This window comes from Phocoena phocoena, chromosome 18 (assembly GCF_963924675.1).
Source record: "Phocoena phocoena chromosome 18, mPhoPho1.1, whole genome shotgun sequence".
Lineage (NCBI taxonomy): Eukaryota > Metazoa > Chordata > Mammalia > Artiodactyla > Phocoenidae > Phocoena > Phocoena phocoena.
In genome coordinates this window covers 23,261,514-23,285,624 of record NC_089236.1, presented here as the reverse complement: position 1 = coordinate 23,285,624, position 24,111 = coordinate 23,261,514, and the positions used below count along the sequence as shown (strand labels likewise).

The 24,111-nt window shown below is 44.1% G+C and overlaps 1 protein-coding gene across 2 annotated transcripts in view; it reads right to left on the bottom strand.

The window, feature by feature from the left end:
• Positions 1–24,111, bottom strand: part of ENOX1 (ecto-NOX disulfide-thiol exchanger 1) — a 214,126-nt gene that overhangs the window by 140,526 nt on the left and 49,489 nt on the right. Inside the window, exons 3-5 of one of the 2 annotated variants that reach the window (XM_065895901.1) lie at positions 15,348–15,518; positions 13,724–13,930; positions 9,870–10,103 (exon numbers count right to left, since the gene is read on the bottom strand). In XM_065895901.1, the coding sequence (XP_065751973.1) occupies positions 9,870–10,103; positions 13,724–13,930; positions 15,348–15,518 (612 nt within the window). The remainder of the gene's footprint in view (positions 1–9,869; positions 10,104–13,723; positions 13,931–15,347; positions 15,519–24,111) is intronic. The other variant, XM_065895902.1, reaches the window with a different exon arrangement.

Below are 24,111 nucleotides of genomic sequence, written 5' to 3'. Positions count from 1 at the left end.
CTAATTTCACTTTAGGTTTAATAGAACATATTTGATTAGGCTGAAAACTAGAATATTTCCTTGTTTTCAACGAAAGAGGACCTGTTCCGAGGTGGTCAGTGTTTGCCTTCGAAGGCTACTGGAAACCCATTTGAACTCGGTTTGAGGGGTGTGTTGATGGGGGGAGGGGATGGGAGGTTCTACCTGTAAATAAGTGATAAAGTTTATTTCAAAGAGATCAATATACTTGCCCGTTCGCAAATAGTTACTGGAACAGATCTGTGTTTTACGACTGACTTGGAGGTGGAGAAGAAGCAAGTTTGAAGGAGATTAAGTTAACTGGAAGTGGAAGCTGTATGTCAGTTATTACAACATTAATTGATCCCATTGCTGAAGGCTTACTGCGTATTTTCCAGACAAACTTGAGGAGACGAGCCTTTCATCCCTATTTTTTTACCCCCGAAAAGATGTGATTTAAGAGAAATATCCTAGAAACTAACACAACATTGTAAATTAACTAGACTTCAAAAAAAATTTTAAAAAACATCCTACATTTTCCAAGTAAACGGAGTAGAATCTGAGTTCTAAAACTAAGAAGCAAAATTAGACTAAAAGATTCAAATGCTTCTCACGCATCTGACAAATACTAAGTGACTACCATGTTCCCTCTGCTAGAGGAACACCAGAGACACCAGAGACATCCTTATACACTGTATGTGTATCGTCCATTGTTTATATATTATTATATATTGTGTGCATACATATACACACACACATACATACACACTCTAGATGAACAGACAGAGGGTGATTCATATTTAGTAAAGGAATTTTATTTTATTTTACTCACCAGAGGTTTTACAATCAACCACCGCTGTTAGTATTTTACACACCATACAAAGCCTGCATTTGCGGAGTGCTTTGTGAATTTGGCAGAGCGCTGTGGGAACACCATGAGTACCTTTTCTCCCAGAGGCCCCCTTTCAGACCAGGGCACTTCACTGCTGTGGCTGCTTCCTGCCCAGGAGGTACTTGCACTGAGTGAAGGTAGGGTCGCTTGACCCAGCGCCCGCGGATTCTCCAGGATGGAAATCCTGCTGTTGATGGGTCACCGTCCCGGGCCCTCTCCCGCCTGGGTGGTGCCAGTCTGGGCTTGGGGATCAAAGCTTTACTCCTGGGCAAACCTGCCCCATCTGCCCTCACGCTTTGATCCCAGGAGATAAGTGGCCTGGGGAAGGCCCATAGGGCGGCCTGCACGTGAAAGACTCAAGTTTCCTTGCCAATTTCAACCAACCCGCAGTTGAGCGCGCACTTGTTCAGCGTCACAGCTGGTTTGCACAGTTTTGTTAACTCTGGAATTTCAGTCTGAGTTCAACCCTCAATGAACTCCAGCTGCACGGGGTTCTTATTTCATGGACCAGAGCGGCTTGTATAAGATAGAATCCATCACACGACTTAACACTGCGTTCAACCCGTGGAGAGGCCCGTAATTCAGCATTATGCTTGTGGGAGCCCCACTGCGACCCTTACAGTCAGAATAAATTCTGCCTCTCTCCCTCTCTCTGCCTCTCTGCAGACATGTGTTAGGAGAATGGGCCTCCGAAAAGACAGCAGAAATCAACCTAATGCGTATAAGAAATCTTTTCTTTTTTTTCCCCCCCTCTTAAAAAATAACAACAACAGAAAAGAGAACTCTGACTTCATGGACCATTTTTCGCCTTTGCTGTGACTTGCATCTCTATGTAACACAGAGAAAAATCCTAGATGTTTTCATTATGGGGCTTCCAAGGAGAGAGAGAGAGAGAGCAACGGGGTCCCATCTTTCTTTCACCCTCGCATGGGCGCAGTGTTTTCTTCTCTTGCTTGTGGTCACGCAGTTCATAAATACCCTAATTTACTGTCAGGAAGAGCACACTTAAATTGTAAAAATGCATGTCTCCTTGAATGACCTAAGAGCCAATTTTTATCGTTCTTCACTCTTAGACCTAAAGCATAAGTTCACCAGATTAGAGCTAATTGATAGTTTTCAGAAAGAGAGACAGCAATTTTAGGATTAAGCAACTGAAAATACACAGCTGAAAAAGTAAGTAGGTAAGAGACTTTCTAACATTGTAACAAGTAATAGTAGGCAGAATTCCATTTTCTCAGTATATGTAAAATAAAATGTACATTATATACTGTGTATATCTCATATATATATGGCTTAGTACATAGTTTTGAAAACTCCCAATTTCAACCTCGTTTCTGAACTTTCTGAGGCGGGCTGGTGGATGACTGATGTACTGACGTTCAAATTAACTGCGAAAACATTAGCTAACCTACGGCTGGCTAAGTCTAGTCGATGTCTGTTGCCATGTAAGACGTGACTTTATATTAAATGAAGACGAAGCCAGCAGCTCCGCCTGAATGGCTACAGGAGGGTGTTGGGAGCGGTCATTTTCAATACCCAAATGAAAATTCAATTCTGGATTCAGGGGAAAGATCACAGAGAAAACAGAAAACAGTATAAACTAATTTAAACAGGATTTAGATTGCGGCACTCCTAAAGCTATTCATGCGGAAATAAATTAACACAGCTCATAAAAATCACATCAAAGACGCACTTATAAAAAATTCCAAATACTTTCTGTGAACGTGAGTGGGTTCAACTCTGAACATGGGTGCCCTTCAGAAACTAGAATGTGCAGACATGCCTTCTCCACACAAAGAACTGGGGAAATTGGCATAGTTTGGAGTGACTATGGACCATTTGCTCATTAAGAATTGCCCAATGTTTTCTAATCAGCGTCTTCACAATGTCACACCTGGCCTACTGTAACTGTTTGCTCCATGGCCTCCCTTGAGCTGCAGTTTCCCCTTCAATCCATTCGCCATTCCTTTGTCACGCTTCTCTTTGTTAAGGACCATGGGCTTGTCTCCCTGCTTTTGCATGTACTGTGCACTCATTCTAGGGGCCCCGGAACTCCTGGTCCACCCGGCTAACTGCTATGCTTCCCTCAAGAGTCAGCCTAAGTGCCTTTCATAAAGGAAGCTTTTCTGCAACCCTAACATGAATTCGGTGTCCCTTTGCTACGTTTCCACAATTCCCTACCTATCCTGCTATGAAAACATCAGTCACTCTATACAGTAATCATTGGTTCATGTATCCACTGGCCCTCCAGTTCTGAGGGGTCAACGTGAGAAGAAAACTTCCAAAACATATTTCAGTCTTCTGCTCACTCTGAGTTTTTCCCTTCGTAGTTTCTTTCATTATACTCTATTTCTAATAGATCTGCAGTGCGTTAGCGCTGGAGAGTTACAGCAAATCCAGTGGTCAGAAGTTGGGAAATACCAGTTGATAATAAACATTTTAATTTCAGGTTGAAGAGTGTTTTCACATTGTCTACCAGAGATAAATGTTCTCATGGCACTTAAGCTGGCTGGTCCTTTCATCCTCCAGGCCTCCGAGGTTATTACCATAAGCAATGAAAGTTAAGAGAGATATCAGATAATTACACAGAAGCAGAGCTTTCCACAGTAAGCTAATCAGCTTATCCAGTGACTTAAAAATCTTTTTGAAAGTTTTTTTTTTTTTTTAATTCTGGAAGGCAATAACCCTTGCGTTTAGCTTTGAATTTAGCTTTTTAATTCTGGGAAGGTAATAACCTTTGTATTCAGCTTCGTGAGGACTAAATAATATAATGATTATCACACTTCAGTAGCTGAATCCATACCCATCTCATTTCATTTCTCGTCACCTCCCTCCCTATCCCTCTTTTCCACGTTTACTGGGCACGGGGCACGTAGGAGGCATTCTAAAAATTGCATATGGCACACATCTTTGCTAGTCAAAGACCACAAGCACGAGCCTCGTTTGGGGGCTTATCAAAAACGTAGCCTCACCCTACTCAGGCCTCCAGACTCAGAATCTGTAACCTAGTCCAAGCGTTTCATATGCACATTGAAACCGGAGAAGCGCTAGAAGAAGTCACTCAATAAAAGCCAGGGAAACTGGTGAGGAGCTCACCGAAGTTAAAAGATAATGAAAACCTGAAATGGAAAGTAGCATCTGAGAGAGTGGCGAATACTGAAAGGCTCTGATGTGATTCTCATGAGCTTTGTGAATCCCTGTCCCCCAAACCTCCACCCCCATTTAAAGAAGGGCTGCTTAAACGTCAGTCATCTTCATCCCAGAAAAAAATGTGAAAAAAAAATGTCAAAGTCTTGGAAATGGGCACAGAGACTGCAGCCCCTTTCGATGGAATGCTGGGCTAGAGGTTCCTCTCCACCCGCCTCTGGAATTATCTGATTTCCCAGGGATGTGAATCTCTAATTGTTATTGACTAGGCTATTTTACAACTCTTTAGGGACAGAAGACAAATTGTGAAAAGGCATAACAATGCAAATAATTCTTCTCTGTAACAACGTAAATGAATTTTTGTCCAGAAGAAAATATGTCTTTACAAAGCAAACTCTCTTTTGAACCAGTTTTAACATTTACTCATTCTCTCATTAATTAGTGAGTTAAGTAAAATCACTGATACAGGCTCATTTTGTATTTCTTCTCCCTCTTTGGGTGCACAGGGAGATCTGGCCCTGAATTTCAGAACAATAAGTGTGACAAGAGCCAGGCCACGAGCCCTGAATATGAAAACTGAAGTGGGTTGGAGTAGCCTGATTTCTGGTGGGTCTAGAAAGGAATGACAGGAAGGGAGATTCCATGTTTGAACAAAACGTCTCGAGAATGAGGGAAAAAAGGAAGACATCCTACAACACTTTTCTTTCCACAGAAATGGGGATAGACACACACACACACACACACACACACACACACACAGAATGAGTGGTATGTCTATACAGCTGTCCCTGATTTCTAGCTTCTATGATAGGTGGAAATAACTTATAGTGTACAGTCACACACTGATTCAGGTAGAATGGACATTCCAGGACGGCACTGATACTACAACATCCCCAAGATTTCACTATGTGTACCTAAAACTTAGACATCCCTAAACAAATCTCCATTCTCTGGCTGCTCAATTAACCATCAAGAGGGGTGGTACCTTACCTAGCCTTCAAATCACTGACAGTGTGAAAGGCTACATAAATGTTAATACTTCCCCCTCTACCCTCGACATACCTACAAGTTCACTTACACACACACAGACACACACACACACACACACACACAATCTCTCCAACAATTTAGTACCTGTGAAAATGAGAAAATTCAGCGGGGACAACATAAACATGCACTGATTTTTCCTGCTTTTGGATCAGGTAAAATGTTTCTAGTTGAAATGGTTTATCTTGCCTTGTGAAGGTCAGTAACGTCCAAGGACGTCATTCTCAAACAGGTTCCCGTGCTTCATATTTCCTTTGCCCTGAGAAGGAAGCCTGGCTTCTAGCTAATGGAACTTCGACTTGGCTCAGAGCATTATGGATTTTTTTAGTTTCTCAGAACCATAAATATTGACAACCATCTCAGCAAGATGCTGGCAACCACTTCCGTGGTTTCTCCCTCTGGCAGGCTGATCGGGGGCCATTCTGTATGCACATCAGAGACTAGTCCTCAGAAATTACAAATGCTGATCGCAGGAAGACTGTATCCTGGATGACATATCAGGGAATCCCAAGGACAATGCTTGCAAAGCTCTGTCAAAACTTCACCTGATTCAGAGAGAAACTCGTCATTCATCATATAATGCAAGATTATGTGAAGCTTTCCAAAGGGGGAAAAAGGACACAAGAACTTTTAAATGCTCTTGCCAGGAGAAATCCCCAGTGAATCAGGAGATCATCTTTCCTCACTGTCTAATCAATCTCTCCCTTCCACAGTCCAAACAGGGGGCTCCTCCAGGGGTGGATGGTCTGTGTTAGACAAAGAGAAATTCATTATCTCATCTGCCTGGTACTACTGTTTCCAATAAAGTGTAATCATGGTGGTATTGAGCTGCTTCTCACCTTCTCAAAGCCGTGCTACAAACTTTGGATCTGTGGGCAGTCACTTCCCAGTCAGTCTTCACTAAGTTGAACTGTCTCGGAACAATGTCTATTTAATCAGCAGGGTGCCCGCTAATTTTCTTTTTTAGAATTTGTATTAACCATAACGGACACTGGGTGCTCAGCGCCTCAGACGCTACACCATTACAACTCAGCGTCTCCTCTGACTTCAGAAGACCCAGGGACCACTGGATCGGGGCTACCGGGTCCCAGAAGGTCACCCCTCTCTCACCCCACCTCTGCCAGGCTGGGTCGCCTACCACTCCCGGGCTAGCACGCTGCACTTCCCACGCATAATAGTGGGAAGAGCTTTGTAACTGCCTCTGTCACTCAAGAAACCTAAACTACACCTAAACTCTGTGAGGCAGGGGCTTTGTGTGCTGCTTCCCTGGCATCACAGTGCCAGGGACGTGGCAAAGAGCTCAGCGAATACTTGTGGAGTGAGTGGAATGATGGCCGAGGGCACATCGCACTTCCCTACACTTCCCATCACGCCTGGCAGCACTGCTGGCCGGAAATGCAACACGCTCATAGCTCCAAACAGCTAAGAAACAGAGACAGGAATTAATTTACTGAGCATCTACTGTATGCATAGTTTTACCACCGGGCAGGATATGGAGGTCCTTGTCGGTTATAGTAAAGACTTGGCCAGTACAGATTTTGCTGGATAAAGCTGATTTTCCACAAGAAAATTGTAAGGCTAAACGAGTATGGTGTAAAATGGGGGAAAAAATGCTTGTAATAAACCTGAGATAGCAAGATTTCTCAGGGGAGGAAAAAAAGTCAAATCCAATTAGGTATTTTCAGATCGTATTTCCATTTCCTTTCTGATCCGGGCTTTTTTTTTTACCTGAGGTCTTGATGGTGTTTTACATCCCCACATCAAGGAAATCATCTTCAGGGAAACAGTTTCCCTGGCTCCTGCTGTCTGGCTCTGCAGCGTTATCAGGAGCATGGAGTGGATTTCCTCTCAGAGGCAGCCAATTTCCTAAGCAATTAAAAGCTGTTTATACTCCAGACTCTGTGCTTGGGTTGAAATTGTCATGCTTGATATTACCTGACTGTTGCCTAAGATGTCGCCCCATCTAGCTCATTCTACTGTAACTGCCATCTATTAAAATTTCCAATCTGTTCTCTCCTCAAGGGATCACACAGTACTTGGCAAAAGTACGGCTCCTAAATTCTTCAAATTATACTCATCTATATAAATATACAGTTTTGAAATGGCAAGGTTTGCAAATGACTTTACCAAACTGACTTCCCAATCTGCCATCCTTTAACAGGAAAGGCAATGCTGTGGAACTCTTACACGCAAAGACACTTCTGTGTGTCTTTGCGTGTAAGCCTGGCAGAGGTGGGGTGAGAACCTAACGTAGATGCCAAACTTTCCTGAAACTCCTCCACGGGGTCACGGCGCCAAGGTGCTAGTTTTTGTCACTTCTAGGTGTGGACACGATCGAATACAGTTTAGCTGATGCAGCTCATTAGGTGAGGTGATACTACACCATGTACTGGATGGTGTAATAATTACACCATCTTTAATTAATTAAAGAAAAAGTTATTTGTTCCAAAATCAACATTCCTGCTTGAGAATGTTGCTGTTTCTCATTCTGCCCACTCCCTACGGATTCTAGTCTGAATGGAAAAGTGAGAACGTCTGCGTGTGCATTTTATGTGCTTTTCATGAAAGGGACAGCCACAGCCTATGATGGTAAGACACGCCTTCTCGGAGCAGCAGAGCCTATGCCAAGGGCATCAGGAAGAGGTGCTCTATGGTTACGTCAACTAAAGAAGGTTCTACAAGGATCAGGTCATTAGCCACTGCAGTCGCTGACCTTCAACACACCCTGAAAGGAATGCAGGGCAGAGAAAAGGAATGCGGCACTCTGTGCTCTGGGGAAACTGGAAGAACAGGCTTCCACATGGGTAGGTATTTTCAGAAGGAACTTTTATGAACCCAAATTCTTGCATCTTCCCACACTTAGAAAAGTACTAGAGCCATTAACTAAGATACCTGTTCCTTGTGACTAGCAGCATCCTTCTCCTAAGATGTGTGCTTGGGTACAGGCACCCCCTTCACCAAAATCACATATATACCGACTTCCTCCGTTACCTGGAAAATTTCCTCAGAGCTGAGAGGCTGTCCCCTGAGCTAGAGTCCTCAGTAAGACACTGAACAAACTCAACTCACAGCTCTTACAATGTGAGGTGTTTTTCTTTTTTTTTTCCCCATGTCAACAGTTTCAGTGGCAACTGCATCTGATTAGGGGTTCCCAAAGCTGGAGCAGGGGATGAGGGCTAGAAGCAGAAGTTTTTTTTTTTTTTTTTTCTTTTTGTGCAGTACGCGGGCCTCTCCCGTTGCGGAGCACAGGCTCTGGACGCGCAGGCTCAGCAGCCATGGCTCACGGGCCCAGCCGCTCCACGGCGTGTGGGATCTTCCCGGACCAGGGCACGAACCCGTGTCCCCTGCATCGTTAGGCAGACTCTCAACCGCTGTGCCACCAGGGAAGCCCTTAAATGCTTTTTTTAAAGAAACAGAATGTCAACTTCCTATCTTCCTAAAATAGGTTTCAGGCAGCTTTTCATATTTCCTTTAGTGAAAACATCCAATCCACTTTAAACACTGCCAGCTATGCTCTAAAACACTCCAAGGATCAATCGCATCTCTCCTCTCCTAATGACTTCTCCATTGTTTATGGAATAAAACCCAAATCCGGTGGCAGCCCTCGGGCCTTCACCATCTGGCCTCAGGCTGCTTTCCCAGCTTCACCTTCGCTCTGTTCCCCCGAGGAGGCGACTTGCCTTTCTCCGCCTGTGCCCAATTCCCCTCTGCCTCCTTCTGTCTTTACTCTTGAGCTCCAGCCTCTGACAAGAATGTCTTTAGGCCCTTTCTTCTCCTGGGGAAACAAATCTTGTTTATCCTGCAAGGTTCAAGTTCTGCCTCCTCTGTGAAGACTTTCTTGACACTGTCATCACCACCACTCACACTTGTCCGTGAGTTCCCAGAGCACGTTGCTCATATGCTGGTTGACAGTCATGTCCTTCCTTGGCTTTGTACTACAGTTCATGGTGGCCAGCGACCACGACCTGTTTTTTCATCGAAACCTGACACGCCCAACGGACTGAGGAGGGTGTGACCATCACTTGCCTGTAAGTACACCCACGTTGCTGGAGTCAAACAACTCTGCTCAATAATGGATCAGAACTGACACACATGTCATCCTACCTTCCAAATCCGGCCTCTCCCCAGTCATCTGTAGTTCACTGTGGCAGGTACTAAAGCCTCCGTCTCTCTGTCTTTATCCCCCAGGGCCTCAAACCCGGGAGAGGAGCACAGAAAACAGTCAAAGAAATGACACGTGCCCACTTCTAGTTCTAATTCTTCCGTAGACCTTAGGAGGGTCCCTTCCCCTCCATCTCTAGACAGGGAGCCTATTCTACATTTCTCTTCTGTTCTGCACGGGCCCCAGCACGGTTGCAGACGAGCCTGGTGTGTGTGTGTGTGTGGGGGGGGCTTTCTTAAGAGGCCAGCAGAGGTGCAAACTACAGACCTGGAGGAGCCCCGGGACCTGCCCGCCTGCAGGAGGAGGCACTGGTTCATTCAACAGGGGTAGGAAGTCAGATGGTGGCCTGCTATGGGGCTAGTGCGGAGGGCTCTTCTGCCCCCCTCTGCTTGAGTTTGGTTGATATATACACACACATTCAGGGAGAAGGCAGGGGAGAGGGCTGGGCAGGGGCACGGCTCTGTCCAGGCAGCAGGAGGAAGCACGGGGGACCCCGGTCCCATGAACTCAGCATGCGTAGGGACAGGAGAAACGCCTGGGCCCGGCGCCTGGGGATCTCTGTTACCCTGGCGGCGGGCCATGGCAGGCGGGGCGGCGGAGGAAGCAAACGCGCGCAGCTCCTACCTTTCAGCTTCTCGGCCAAGAGCGCGGCCTCGTGCTCTGAGTAGTGCATGATGGGCGGCGGCGAGGGCGGCCGCAGCCGGTCCTCCTCCAGCTTGCGCCGGTGCCGCTCCTCGCGGGCGCGCATCCTCTGCTTGCACTCCCACTCGTAGAAGTCGTCCCGGGCCTGGGCGAAGTCCACGTGCAGCCGGCCTGAGTCCTTTTTGTCCGTGCTAGACCCTAAGCGCATCCGGTAACCTGAAACCAGTGGGAAGGCGGGTCACATCCCACTGTCACAACACTGTCACGCACGACTGTCACAGTCGGGGCCGGGCCCTCAAGGCGCGCCAGGGGAGCTCTCACTGATTTCTTTTTCCCTTACAGAGGACATCCTTCCCATAGGAGGTGGGAAGCTGTTACCCTCCGAGGCCATCCGGAAGCGGAAGCGCGGCCCAAGGTACGCCTATTATAGATTTGGGGATAAACGCTCCAGTGGGAGGGGTCTTCAAGCCAATGTTGCCAAGAGGATGATCTCAAGAACCAGGGCACTTATCCTAACTCCTTCTTCCTTCTGGCTTCCAGGAAGATCAGAAAAATATGGGGCATGTAGCTTTTTTCCCCCCTCCACTTTTTATGGCCTCAATTTTATATTTTCAATTTACTGTAACTCTGTTGCATAAGCCCTTTTATTTTTTAGAAAGAGGTGGAGTGCGAGTTTATAAATATTATCTATGATATTTAAAAAGATCACAGGCTATTAATTCATTCTCCTAGAAAATGCTGCTTGCTCCATTCTCTCTCGGCAGCTGCAAAAGCCACAATTACCGAGGCAATTTTGCAATACTGTTTTATTTCCACTTATCCTCTGGGGCACACAGGAGAATATTTTACCTTCAATCAAGAGGCCTCACCGCGGCCTTCCTTACAGCCCCTCCAGCACCTCATCTGGCACGCAGCACTGCGCAAATTGTCCATGCAATCTTTGAAGGCCACAGGAGCCCGTGTGAGAGCCCAGAGCTAGACCAAAAAAATGGGCCTGGAAGTCTTTGGGGGATTTACTGTGAGCTACACAACTTATAAAGATTATAAGCAGAAACTTGATCTGAGAAATCAACACAAACAGAACTGAAACCAGGCCGCCAGACTAACTTCAAGGGAAGGAGGTTTGGTTTTGAGGTTGCTCTTCAGTTTGGGGTACTCAGATTTTTAAAAACATAAATTCAGGTCCCAGCAGGATCCCTGCTGTCAGGGGCTGCCAGAAGAGAGAGCAAAATAAGCACTTTTGCTGTGCAGGGACTTTGCAAATGAGACACCACTGTGAAATGCTAGGCTGTACTGCACTGATGCTCAGGACCTTGTGGTAGATTTTAATGGATTATTTTAGCATTTGGGGTTGAAACTCAGCTGAAAAATCCCAGGAGAGGCTGGCTTCTCCCCAGTAGGGTACTTCACACCTTTGAAAAGTTACAAATGTGAAACAGATCTCAAGTCTGATTCCTGTTATGACCTTCTCACTCCCAGGTTTAAAAGGTATTGTCTCTCTAAAACTGGGAAGACATAACAATACCTATCAAAAACGCAAACATCTCAAGAGGGAGGGGATTTGGGGATGTATGTACACGTATAGCTGATTCACTTTGTGATACAGCAGACACTAGCGCACCACTGTAAAGCAATTATACCCCAATAAAGATGTTAGAAAATAAATTTTGAAAAAAGTGTTCACAAGCAAAAAGAAAAAAAAAAAAGCAAACATCTGATCACAGAGGAGCAGAATTAATGCTAAAGCAGAGTATATTTTGGTTGTGGGCTGTGGAAATTTAACAAATCAGCAGGCCGTGGTGATATATACATAACAGCTGAGCAGGCAGAATGGCCTAAGACTGGCCAGCTGTCCCAACTGGCCAAGCAACTTTCCCCTGGTCATGTCCCGAGCATCACTTTTCAGACATTTCTGGTTCCAAAAATCACCCTCTCTTTCATCACAACACCATCATTAAGGCCTTAAAAGAGCCCGTGATGAAGCTGAGTCTAAAATTAGCTTGGCCCTCAAATGTGATTGTGGTCCTAAAATTAGGCCATCCAGCTGGGCTAGGGCTTGCAGGAGCTCTTACGTAAGAGCGGCAGCCTGCCTTCCTTCCTGCCCCTCCCAGTCAGCCTTTCAGATCTTCCCAGGACCATGCTGCAACCTTGCCAGGGCAGCCCAGGCAGAGCTGGGAGACCCCCTGTGTACTCAGGCAGGTCGGCTGGAGGTGAGGCCTTTGCTGTGGGATGCCAAGGGGTAGTCAGGCAGGGGCCCGGGTCGGAGCTTGAAAAAAATATAGCATCAAGGCATAAATCTGAAACTTTCATGTGCCTAAATTTGGAACTGTTCATCTTTTGGCAATGTACTATGAGTCTTCTGATTGGGTCTAAACATTATGTTATGCCAGTGTTGAAAAACACCTTTGATTTACTGTAGCCCTTTCATTTAATCAGGTGGGGGTAAAGCCATAGTTGTATTGGTGGAGCTGTGATTAGAACCCAAATTCCCAGGGCAGGGTTCCTTCTCTATCATCATCAGGATATTTGTGTTAAAAACAACCACTTACTGAATGGTTCCCATGTTGCACGTGCCCTGCTAGGCACTTAATATCCCTTATTTTGATTCAATCTGCATAGCAATCCGATGAGGTAGCACTATTACTATCTCGATTTTGCAGAAGAGAAAGGAGAGGCTCAGAGAGAGGTTATCTTGCCAGTGAAAGCCAGTGCCATACACTCAATAGAATCCCCAGTTGTCTAATAGATTACTCTGATGCTGTAGCTCAAGACTTTGTGAGAGATCCGAGTGTTGTATTTTTATTTGATGTTTTATCGTCCCCCTCCATTCTGGAATACTTTCAGGCTTTCTTTTCCACTGTCAGGTTTTATTGGAATAAGGGTTTTAAAGTTCTCTAGGTCACTATCTAGCTCAGGAAAGTCTCTTCAGTGTTGGAATAACCCCAAGGCTTCTGGGGTTTGCAAGACAATTTTATGGTCATCGGGGCTGACTGCAGAGTTAGGTAAACCTGGTAGTAATGTTCAGATTTTTTTCCCCTCTTCTTTTCCCACTTTTCCCCACTAGCTTCGCCTCTGGAAGAGGGAAGTAATGTGCAGAGTGACAGACTGAAATATGCAGATGGAGACAGAGAGGGAATGGCAGTGAGTTAAATCTAAAAAGACATCCTTCCAAAGCTACATTTCAATACCAGCTCTGCGATGCTTAGATTTGGCAAAGGCCTTGCTGACAGGCTCCATACATTTGCTCCAACACCCATAGGGTGGAAGGCAGCAGAAGGCTTAATTTCAACCTCTGTAAGAATTTCCCTGATAAATGGCACCAGGGAAGCAGGGATGGTGGGGCGGGCTTAGCCAGGCTAAATGCACTAGCAACGGGGCGGTTTCCTGGGCCTCCTCCTCAGGCCTGGGGACCACTGTCTGCAAGGCACTCATCTTGATCTGGTGCCCTGGTGTCTAGAAAGTGAACCACTTCTGAAAAACTGAAATTATGCTGACAGAGGACTTTATTCCCCCAGAGAATTACATCCAATAATAATAATGGTCCTCAGTATTCATAATATTGCTTCTCATCTAAGAAGCACTTGAGAACATTAATTAGAAACTCGATGGAATTCCTAAAGCCTGGATGATGGGACACCATGTCTGCAAGCAGGGACGTACGTGCATTCACAGACTTAACAGGGAGCTTCTGGCAGCCTAAGGGCAGAATTCCTCCTTCTCCAGCCCCAAACTGTGAGGACTTTTATTATGCATTAAGGCAAAAGGGAATACGCTCATATTAACGTAACAAAACATCCCAAAGCACCGAGAAAACCCCCTTATGTGATGCAAAGTACCAGAAAGGTAAATGGCTTTATCAACCATGAACTCCTCGGCAAAGCGAATGTGACAAAAATTCTTCTTGCTTTTCCGAATCGCTGTGATGTCACCGCACTGCTCAAAGACTTCTTGGATGATTTCCTCAGTGGCGTTTTCTGGTAATCCCCCGACAAACACGGTCTTACACCCGGGAGGTCGTTCTCTTGTGGAGGGAGGTGGAAGATCTGAGAATCACAAAAAAACAGAGGGTTTTGCCTTTTAGTTATAGTTCCTGTTTTTTTTTTTTTCTGGTTCACCTGGTGAAAGTCAAACTCACAGACTACCTTTCTCCATTCTGAGTAATGATGGATTTCTAGAGTGATCTACACAGATGGCAGGATGTCCTGGCTTTCAGTGCCTGTCCCCTCCTTCTCCCCACCTTTCTCTACTTTCTGTGTTCATTTCTACACAGAGTGGCTATGCTCGTCCGCGAACAGAGATCAAGCAAATGTTACCATCATTTCATTTCTCCTTCATAATACAGAGGCCCGGAAAATCAGAAAAAAAAGATTAAAAAAACTTCATTAAGTACAGAGCATGATGAAATGAAAACATGACGAAAAACCGAGGGTTGGGCTTCCCTGGTGGTGCAGTGGTTGAGAGTCCGCCTGCCAATGCGGGGGACACGGGTTCGTGCCCCGGTCCAGGAAGATCCCACATGCCGCGGAGCGGCTGGGCCCGTGAGCCATGGCCGCTGAGCCTGCGCGTCCGGAGCCTGTGCTCCGCAACGGGAGAGGCCACAACAGTGAGAGGCCTGCGTACCGCAAACAAAAAAACAAACCGATGGTTGTTGTCTGCCTTGGCTGGTTGCAGGATAATGGAGCAGTAAGGCAGAACAGGGAGCAGAGCCTGAAAGCAGGCGCAGTACTTACTTGGCTGCGAAACACAAGGCCTGAAACCACCCTCTCCTTTTTTTTTTTTATTATTCACATTTAAATGAGCAAACTACTAAATCTGAGGGAGCCTGCATAAAAAGATAAAAAGCAATCTTCTGAAAAGTCCACTTTAAAAAGGCAACACTGATTTCATATGAATAAAAAAAAATCCCAGCTATTGAAGCCCATGAATTTAGTATCAGAGACTAAGTTAAAAAAACAAAAAAACAAACTGGCCTATTTATTTCATCAAATGTATGTTTCCTTCAAGCGAATGCAATCTGGTCCAGGAACTCTGAGATGCAGGCTCCCCGCTCCCCTCCACCACCAAATTGCTAACTGCCAAATTAATTCCGTTTTCCATCTAGCAAAACGCATTTCAGAGTTTCTCTCCCACATTTGTGAAGATGGATGGAAGTGTTCACATATTTCACACTGCAATCTGCGGCAAACGCTAGGCTTTGTTGCGCGCAAAAAGGTCCTTAATGCTGGCTGTTCACCCCAATCACTCATGCTCCCCTCGTGGTGTCAATTCAGCTCCTGGATGGACACAGGGACCCACGTATTTGTTTTGATCTAGAGACGAAGGACTGCTGTAGAACGATCCCCACTCTGTGTACCTAGGTGGGAGAACTTTGAGTCACATCTGAAAATGAATGCAATACTGTAGTAAAAAAAGAAAGAAACTTAAATCGATGATCAAATACTTCTCACAGGTATCACTTACTTGGGTTTTGGGGGAAAAGAGTACAGCTTTTGCAGTGGATTATTTCTTTGACGACGGCCACTTCTGTTGGCGGGGGTGGTACCAGCCCCAGGCCTGGTATCATTGGGTTAATAGGGGTGATCCCAGTCATTATGTTGAGGCCTGGATCAAAGCCTGGTACACAGATTGAGTCTGTAAAGTACACAAGATATCATTTTGGCTGGAGGATCTTAAACCGGTTTTTGTTGTTACTTTTGCTGTTTTCCTGCAAAGATGATTTGACTTTATGCTTCCTATGTTTTAGGAATTTCCCCTGGCATAAATATAGCAATATAGAAAGCTATTTCAGAAAGGTAAAGAGAAAATGAAAGATGAACTTAATACTACGTGGAAAGGAAGCTATATTATTTAAAATATTAACATGGCAGAACAGAACACAGCATATTCAAGTGTAAAAGCACACACCATGAAGCTTTGCTGTTACTGTGAACATGATCTTGTTTCTTAACTTTGATGTAGATGTGACTGCCTTATGACCCAGGATGTGGGAAGAATATCATTGAACACTGAAGTGCCCAGTGAATACAACTGTCAACCCAGTTTTGTCAAAAGAGCCTTCTTACCCAAGTGACCTCGATTTAAGAAAGCTCAGTTTATATGTGCATACTTTATAAATGATGCATTCAGGTCCAACCTAACCTATTCCCCTCAGGAAACAAAAAACAAAGAGTGATTATAATTACTAAGGCTGGGTTAGATACATGTGGGCATAATGTTAGCTATATACATTTCTGAGTTCTATTGGAGAATCACACGTTCTTCCTATAATTCAATCAGCAAATAATTGACCACCCTTCTGAAATCTTTACTTGTTGTATAAAAAATACAAATTTACGCCCTGCATAAAAAATGGAAGGGCACAAAAAGGGTAGGTTTTCCAATATAAACACTGAATGTTTTTTTTTTAGTGGGATAATAAAGCAAGTCATTTCAAAAGTGATATTCAGGGATTTTTTTTGATTTTTTTTTTAATTAGTAAGACCTTTCTAAGAGTAGGGACTGTTAAGATGTATTGAGTTTCTAGAGTAGCTGCAAGGGGAGCCCTCTCCTGAGAATTTTTCTGTTTTCAGAAAACATACTCTCATTGGTGGTGTGGTACTGTTCGGAGGTAGACAAACAGAAGCACAGATCCCCCCCAGCAGTAGCCGTGGTGACCCTCCACTATAGTTCTCAGGGATGAAATTTCTTTCTCTTGTTCTCCTTTTCTCCCCATTATTCTAGACCATTCCTATTCTTCCCTCCCACCCCCTGTCCTTTGTGGTTCTCACGTCCAGCCAGCCCGTGCCTTTGGCCCCTGCATGGCCTCATCCTTTGCTTACCTGTGCTGAAAGGTCAGATAAGCCCAGAGGCAGGTGAAGTGACAACTACAGACTTTGTTTACCGACTCTCCAGGGGATACAGAGGACCAGCATGGACTTTTCCTTTCTAGGAAGAAGTTTATTATAGCTTTTCCTCCAGCTGCTTTGGGTATTTCCATTCCTCTTCTGGATCGAACAGAATAAGCAGGGTGATCCTGATTTATAAGCTCAAGAGGACTGCTGTCCCATTTATGAGGAAATCCATTTAATTTGACTGCATACCAGCCTTACTTCAGGAAAATGAGGTGGGGTTTTGGGTTTGTTTCTTGGTTTTGGCCTTTTTTAAGAAACCCTCAGTGTAAATGTCAAATAAGCATTCTCTTTCAAAGCAGTCACCCTGACATTCGAGGTACTTCTATAATTATGGTTCTCAGGTTCTTCGTCTCTCACACGGGGCTTTTGAGTGGATAATCTCTTGGAGCACTAGCCTCCTGGGACTCCAGGATTCTTCACTGATAATTGTTCAAAACAAAGTGAAGTACAAATGACATAAAAGTTTGGAAGTGACAGAGGCAGGACTCACACTTTGGTTATTCGTTTGAAATCTTCATCAAGTTTCATAGGTGTTATTCCCATTTCACAGCTAAAGTAATCGAGGCTTAAAGCAGTAAAGTAAAATTTCCATCATCACAAAGCAAACAAATGGCAGAGTCAGAACTAGGGTCCAGGTCTCTGGCTCCGGATATAAAAACATCTCTTTTAACCACTTCGAAGTTTCCACCTAGAATGACCCAACTGGATCATTGACCTAATAACATGCCACTACCACAAATGTACTCTACTCTTTAAAACAAACCAAGATGTAGCCTTCTGATCCCGATGCCAATTCTAAAGGGGAGCTCCAGAACAGCAGAATGGCTTCCAATGTCAACATCACTGAAATAACACATTGGCTTCTCAGGAGGATATATCAGAAACAGAAATATTGGTAATGGGAATACTGGCACGCTGATGCCTTTATTTAATCTCATTCCGTACATGAGATTGGTCTGTTCCTTTCCTGGCCCGGCCCTTACTACTGTTTGCCAACACAGGGTGATTTAAGGCTGAAACCACTCAGGACCGCATGAGAGCTCCGTGAATTACAATAACCAGATGCTTCCCAAAATGAGACGAGAAGCCCAGTTCTTGCATTCTCTTTTAGTTGTAGCAGACTTGTGTTTTCTTTTTGAAGGCCAAATAAATAAACACATCTTCAGGAATGGAGACAAAAGATACTACTCTTGGGCAAAATATTTGAATACAGAGCAAGAGTTACTTTGCTTTTTCTGAGACATTAATACAAAGAGACTGTGGGATGGAATGAACTCTGCATGGTGAGTGTAGTAGCTTGAAAAGAGCTTAGCAAGGAATTAACACTTCAATTATGCTACACATCAAAGGATCTGAGATTCAGTGTTTGAGAGGAAGAAGTGGGAAGGATTAGACTTTAAAAAAAAAGTATGAACCCATTACTTTTTAACAATATATGAACAGATGAAAATTGTTTTCTCCAAGAGCATAGGAGGATCTCACCAGGCACCTGCCAGCAGTGTCTTCCGGCTTCCACAGGGTAGGAGTTTTTGAGTGTGGCTGCTGCTAGGCTACTGTCTGTGTCCCCAGCAGGAGACACAGCCACCCCCAGCCTCTCCAGGAGACTCTCCAAGATCAGCAGAATGCACCCTTTAAAGACCTTCAAGATGGCGGAGGAGTAAGACGTGGAGATCACCGTCCTCCCCACAAATACATCAGAAACACATCTACATGTGGAACAGCTCCCACAGAACACCTACTGAAGGCTGGCAGAAGACCTCAGACCTCCCAAAAGGCAAGAAACTCCCCACGTACCTGGGTAGGGCAAAAGAAAAAAGAGTAAACAGAGACAAAAGGATAGGGTCGGGACCTGCACCAGTGGGAGGGAGCTGTGAAGGAGGAAAGGTTTCCACACACTAAGAAGCCCCTTCGCGGGTGGAGACTGCGGGTGGCGGAAGGGAAGCTTCAGAGCCACGGTGGAGAGCACAGCAGCAACACGAGCGCGGAGGGCAAAGCAGGGAGATTCCCGCACAGAGGATCAGTGCCGACCGGCACTCACCAGCCCGAGAGGCTTGTCTGCGCACCTGCCGGGGCGGGCGGGGCTGGGAGCTGAGGGCTTCGGTCGGAGCGCAGGGAGAGGACTGGGGTTGGCGGCCTGAACACAGCCTGAAGGGGGTTAGTGTGCCACAGCTAGCCGGGAAGGAGTCCGGGGAAAGGTCTGGAGCTGCCAAAGAGGTAAGAGACCATTGCTTCGGGGTGCGCAAGGAGAGGGGATCCAGAGTACCGCCTAAACAAGCTCCAGAGACGGGCACGAGCCGTGGCTATCAGCGCGGACCCCAGAGACGGACGTGAGACGCTAAGGCTGCTGTTGCCGCCACCAAGATGCCTGCGTGCCAGCACAGGTGACTATCCACACCCCGCTTCCGGGGAGCCTGTGCAGCCCGCCACTGCCAGGGTCCCGGGATGCAAGGTCAACTCCTCCGGTAGAACGCACGGCGCGCCTCAGGCTGGTGCAAAGTCACGCCAGCCTCTGCCGCCGGAGGCCCGCCCCGCACTCCGTGCCCCTCCCTCCCCCGCGGCCTGAGTGAGCCAGAGCCCACGAATCAGCGGCTCCTTTAACCCCGTCCTGTCTGAGCGAAGAACAGACACCCTCCGTCGACCTACACGCAGAGGCGGGGCCAAATCCAAAGCTGAGCCCCTGGGAGCTGTGAGAACAAAGAAGAGAAAGGGAAATCTCTCCCAGCAGCTTCAGAAGCAGCGGATTAAAGCTCCACAACCAACTCGATGTACCCTGTGTCTGTGGAATACCTGAATAGACAACCAATCATCCCAAAATTGAGGAGGTGAACTTTGTGTGATTTTGTCTGTATAGCTTTGCTTTTACCATTTGTCCTAGGGTTCTGTCTGATTTTTTTTTTTTTTTTCAGTATGGCTTTTTAGTGCTTGTTATCATTGGTGGATTTGTTTTTTGGTTTGGTTGCTCTCTTCTTTCTTTTTTTCTTCTTTTTATTACTTTTTAATTTTCTTTTATTTTTAATAATTGTTTTTAAATTTTTCATTTTAATAACTTAATTTTTTTCCTTCTTTCTTTCTCCCTTTTCTTCTGAGCCATGTGGCTGACAGGATCTTTGGTGCCCTGGCTGGGTGTCAGGCCTGTGTCTCTGAGGTGGGAGAGCCGAGTTCAGGACATTGGTCCACCAGAGACCTCCCAGCTCCACGTAATATCAAACAGTGAAAGCTCTCCCAGAGATCTCCAGCTCAATGCTAAGACCCAGCTCCACTGAACAACCAGCAAGCTCCAGTGCTGGACACCCTATGCCAAACAACTAGCAAGACAGGAACACAACCCCACCCATTAGCAGAGAAGCTGCCTAAAATCATAATTAGGTCACAGTCTCCCCAAAATACACCACCAGACATGGCCCTGCCCACCAGAAAGACAAGATTCAACCTCATCCACCAGAACACAGGCACCAGTCCACTCCACCAGGAAACCCCCACAATGCACTGAACCAAACTTAGCCACTGGGGGCAGACACCAAAAACAACAGGAACTACAAACCTGCAGACTGTGCAAAGGAGACCCCCCCAAACACAGTAAGAGAAGCAAAATGAGAAGACAGAGAAACACACGGGAGATGAAGGAGCAAGGTAAAAACCCACCAAACCAAACAAATTAAGAGGAAATAGGCAGTCTACCTGAAAAAGAATTCAAAGTCATGATAGTAAAGATGATCCAAAATCTTGGACATAGAATGGAGAAAATACAAGAAAAGTTTAACAGGGACCTAGAAGAACTAAAGAGCAAACAAACAATGATGAACAACACAATAAATGAAATGAAAAATTCTCTAGAAGGAATCAATAGTAGAATAACTGAGGCAGAAGAATGGATAAGTGACCTGGAAGATAAAAGAGTGGAAATAACTACTGCAGAGTAGAATAAAGAAAAAAGAATGAAGAGAACTGAGGACAGTTTCAGAGACCTATAGGACATTAAACGCACCAACGTATGAATTATAGGGGTCCCAGAAGAAGAAGAGAAAAAGAAAGGGACTGAGAAAATATCTGAAGAGAGTATAGTTGAAAACTTCCCTAATATGGGAAAGGAAATAGTCAGTCAACTCCAGGAAGCACAGACAGTCCCATACAGGATAAATCCAAGGAGAAACACATCAAGACAAACAGTAATCAAACTATCAAAAATTAAATACAAAGAAAAAATATTAAAAGCAGCAAGGGAAAAACAACAAATAACACACAAGGGAATCCCCACAAGGTTTACAGCTGATCTTTCAGCAGAAACTCTGCAAGCCAGAAGGGACTGGCAGGACATATTTAAAGTAATGAAAGGGAAAAAGCTACAACCAAGATTACTCTACCCAGCAAGGATCTCGTTCAGATTTGACAGAGAAATTAAAACCTTTACAGACGAGCAAAAGCTAAGAGAATTCAGCACCACCAAACCAGCTTTAAAAATGCTAAAGAAACTTCTCTAGGCAAGAAACACAAGAGAAGGAAAAGACCTAAAATAACAAACCCAAAACAATTAAGAAAATGGTAACAGAACATACATATCATAACTACCTTAAAGGTAAATGGATTAAATGCTCAACCAAAAGACATAGACTGGCTGAATGGATACAAAAACAAGACCCGTATATATGTTGTCTAGAAGAGACCCACTTCAGACCCAGGGACACATACAGACTGAAAGTGAAGGGATGGAAAAAGACATTCCATGCAAATGGAACTGAAAAAAAAGCTGGAGTAGCAATTCTCATAACACACAAAATAGACTTTAAAATAAAGACTATTACAAGAGACAAAGAAGGACACTACATAATGATCAAGGGATCAATCCAACAGGAAGATATAGCAATTGTAAATATTTATGCACCCAACATAGGAGCACCTCAATACATAAGGCAAATACTAACAGCCATAAAAGGGGAAATCATGAGTAACACAATCATAGTAGGGGACTTTAACACCCCACTTTCACCAATGGACAGATCATCCAAAATGAAAATAAATAAGGAAACACAAGCTTTAAATGATACATTAAACAAGATGGACTTAACTGATATTTATAGGACATTCCATCCAAAAACAAGAGAATACACTTTCTTCTCAAGTGCTCATGGAACATTCTCCAGGATAGATCATATCTTGGGTCACAAATCAAGCCTTGGTAAATTTAAAAATTTAAGAAAACTGAAATCATATCAAGTATCTTTTCCGACCACAACGCTATGAGACTAGATATCAATTACAGGAAAACATCTGTAAAAAATGCAAACACATGGAGGCTAAACAATACACTACCAAATAACCAAGAGATCACTGAAGAAATCAAAGAGGAAATCAAAATCTACCTAGACACAAATGAGAATGAAAATACGGCAACCAAAAACCTATAGGATGCAGCAAAAGCAGTTCTAAGAGGGAAGTTTATAGCAATACAACCCTACCTCAAGAAAGAAGAAACATCTCAAATAAACAACCTAACCTTAAACCTAAAGGAATTAGAGGAATAAAAAAAAACCAAAATTAGCAGAAGGAAAGAACATAAAGATCAGATCAGAAATAAATGAAAAAGAAACGAAGAAAACAATAGCAAAGATCAATAAAACTAAAAGCTGGTTCTTTGAGAAGATAAACAAAATTGATAAACCATTAGCCAGACTCATCAAGAAAAAAAGGGAGAAGACTGAAATCAATAGAATTAGAAATGAAAAAGGAGAAGTAACAACTGACACTGCAGAAATACAAAGGATCGTGAGAGATTACTATAAGCAACTATATGCCAATAAAATGGACAACCTGGAAGAAATTAACGAATTCTTAGAAAAGCACAACCTTCCGAGACTGAACCAGCAAGAAACAGAAAATATAAACAGACCAACCACAAGCAATGAAACTGAGACTCTGCTTAAAAATCTTCCAACAAACAAAAGCCCAGAACTAGACGGCTTCAAAGGTGAATTCTATCAAACATTCAGAGAAGAGCTAACACCTATCCTTCTCAAACTCTTCCAAAATATAGCAGAGGGAGGAACACTCCCAACCTCTTTCTACGAGGCCACCATCATCCTGATACCAAAACCAAAGATGTCACAAAGAAAGAAAACTACAGGCCAGCCAATATCACTGATGAACATAGATGCAAAAATCCTCCACAAAATACTAGCAAACAGAATCCAACGGCATATTAAAAGGATCATACACCATGATCAAGTGGGGTTTATCCCAGGAATGCAAGGATTCTTCAGTGTAAGCAAATCAATCAATGTGATGCACCATATTAACAAACTGAAGGAGAAAAACCATATGATCATCTCAATAGATGCAGAGAAAGCTTTTGAGAAAATTCAACACCCATTTATGATAAAAACCCTCCAGAAAGTGGGCATAGAGGGAACTTACCTCAACATAATAAAGGCCATAGATGACAAACCCACAGCCACCATCATTCTCAATGGTGAAAAACTGAAACCATTTCCTCTAAGATCAGGAACAAGACAAGGTTGCCCACTCTTACCACCTTTATTCAACAGAGTTTTGGAAGTTTTAGCCACAGCAATCAGAGAAGAAAAAGAAATGAAAAGAATCCAAATTGGAAAAGAAGAAGTAAAGCTGTCACTGTTTGCAGATGACATGATACTATACATAGAGAATCCTAAAGAAGCTACCAGAAAACTGCTAGAGCTAATCAATGAATTTGGTAAAGTAGCAGGATACAAAATTAATGCACAGAAATCTCTGGCAGTCCTATACACTAATGATGAAAAATCTGAAACAGAATTTAAGGAAACGCTCCCATTTACCATTGCAACAAAACGAATAAAATACCTAGGAATAAACCTACCTAAGGAGACAGAAGACCTGTATGCAGAACTATAAGACACTGATGAAAGAAATTATAGATGATACAAACAGATGGAGAGATATAACAGGTTCTTGGATTGGAAGAATCAACATTGTGAAAATGACTATACTACTCAAAGCAATCTACAGATTCAATGCAATCCCTATCAAACTACCACTGGCATTTGCCACAGAACTAGAACAAAAAATTTCACAATTTGTATGGAAACATAAAAGACCCCAAAGAGCCAAAGCAGTCTTTAGGAAGAGAAATGGAGCTGGAGGAATCAGGCTCCCGGACTTCAGACTATACTACAAAGCTGCAGTAATCAAGACAGTATGGTACTGGCACAAAAACAGAAATATAGATAAAGGGAACAGGATAGAAAGCCCAGAGATAAACCCACGCAAATATGGTCACCTTATTTTTGATAAAGGAGGCAAGAATATACAGTGGAGAAAAGACAGCCTCTTCAATAAGTGGT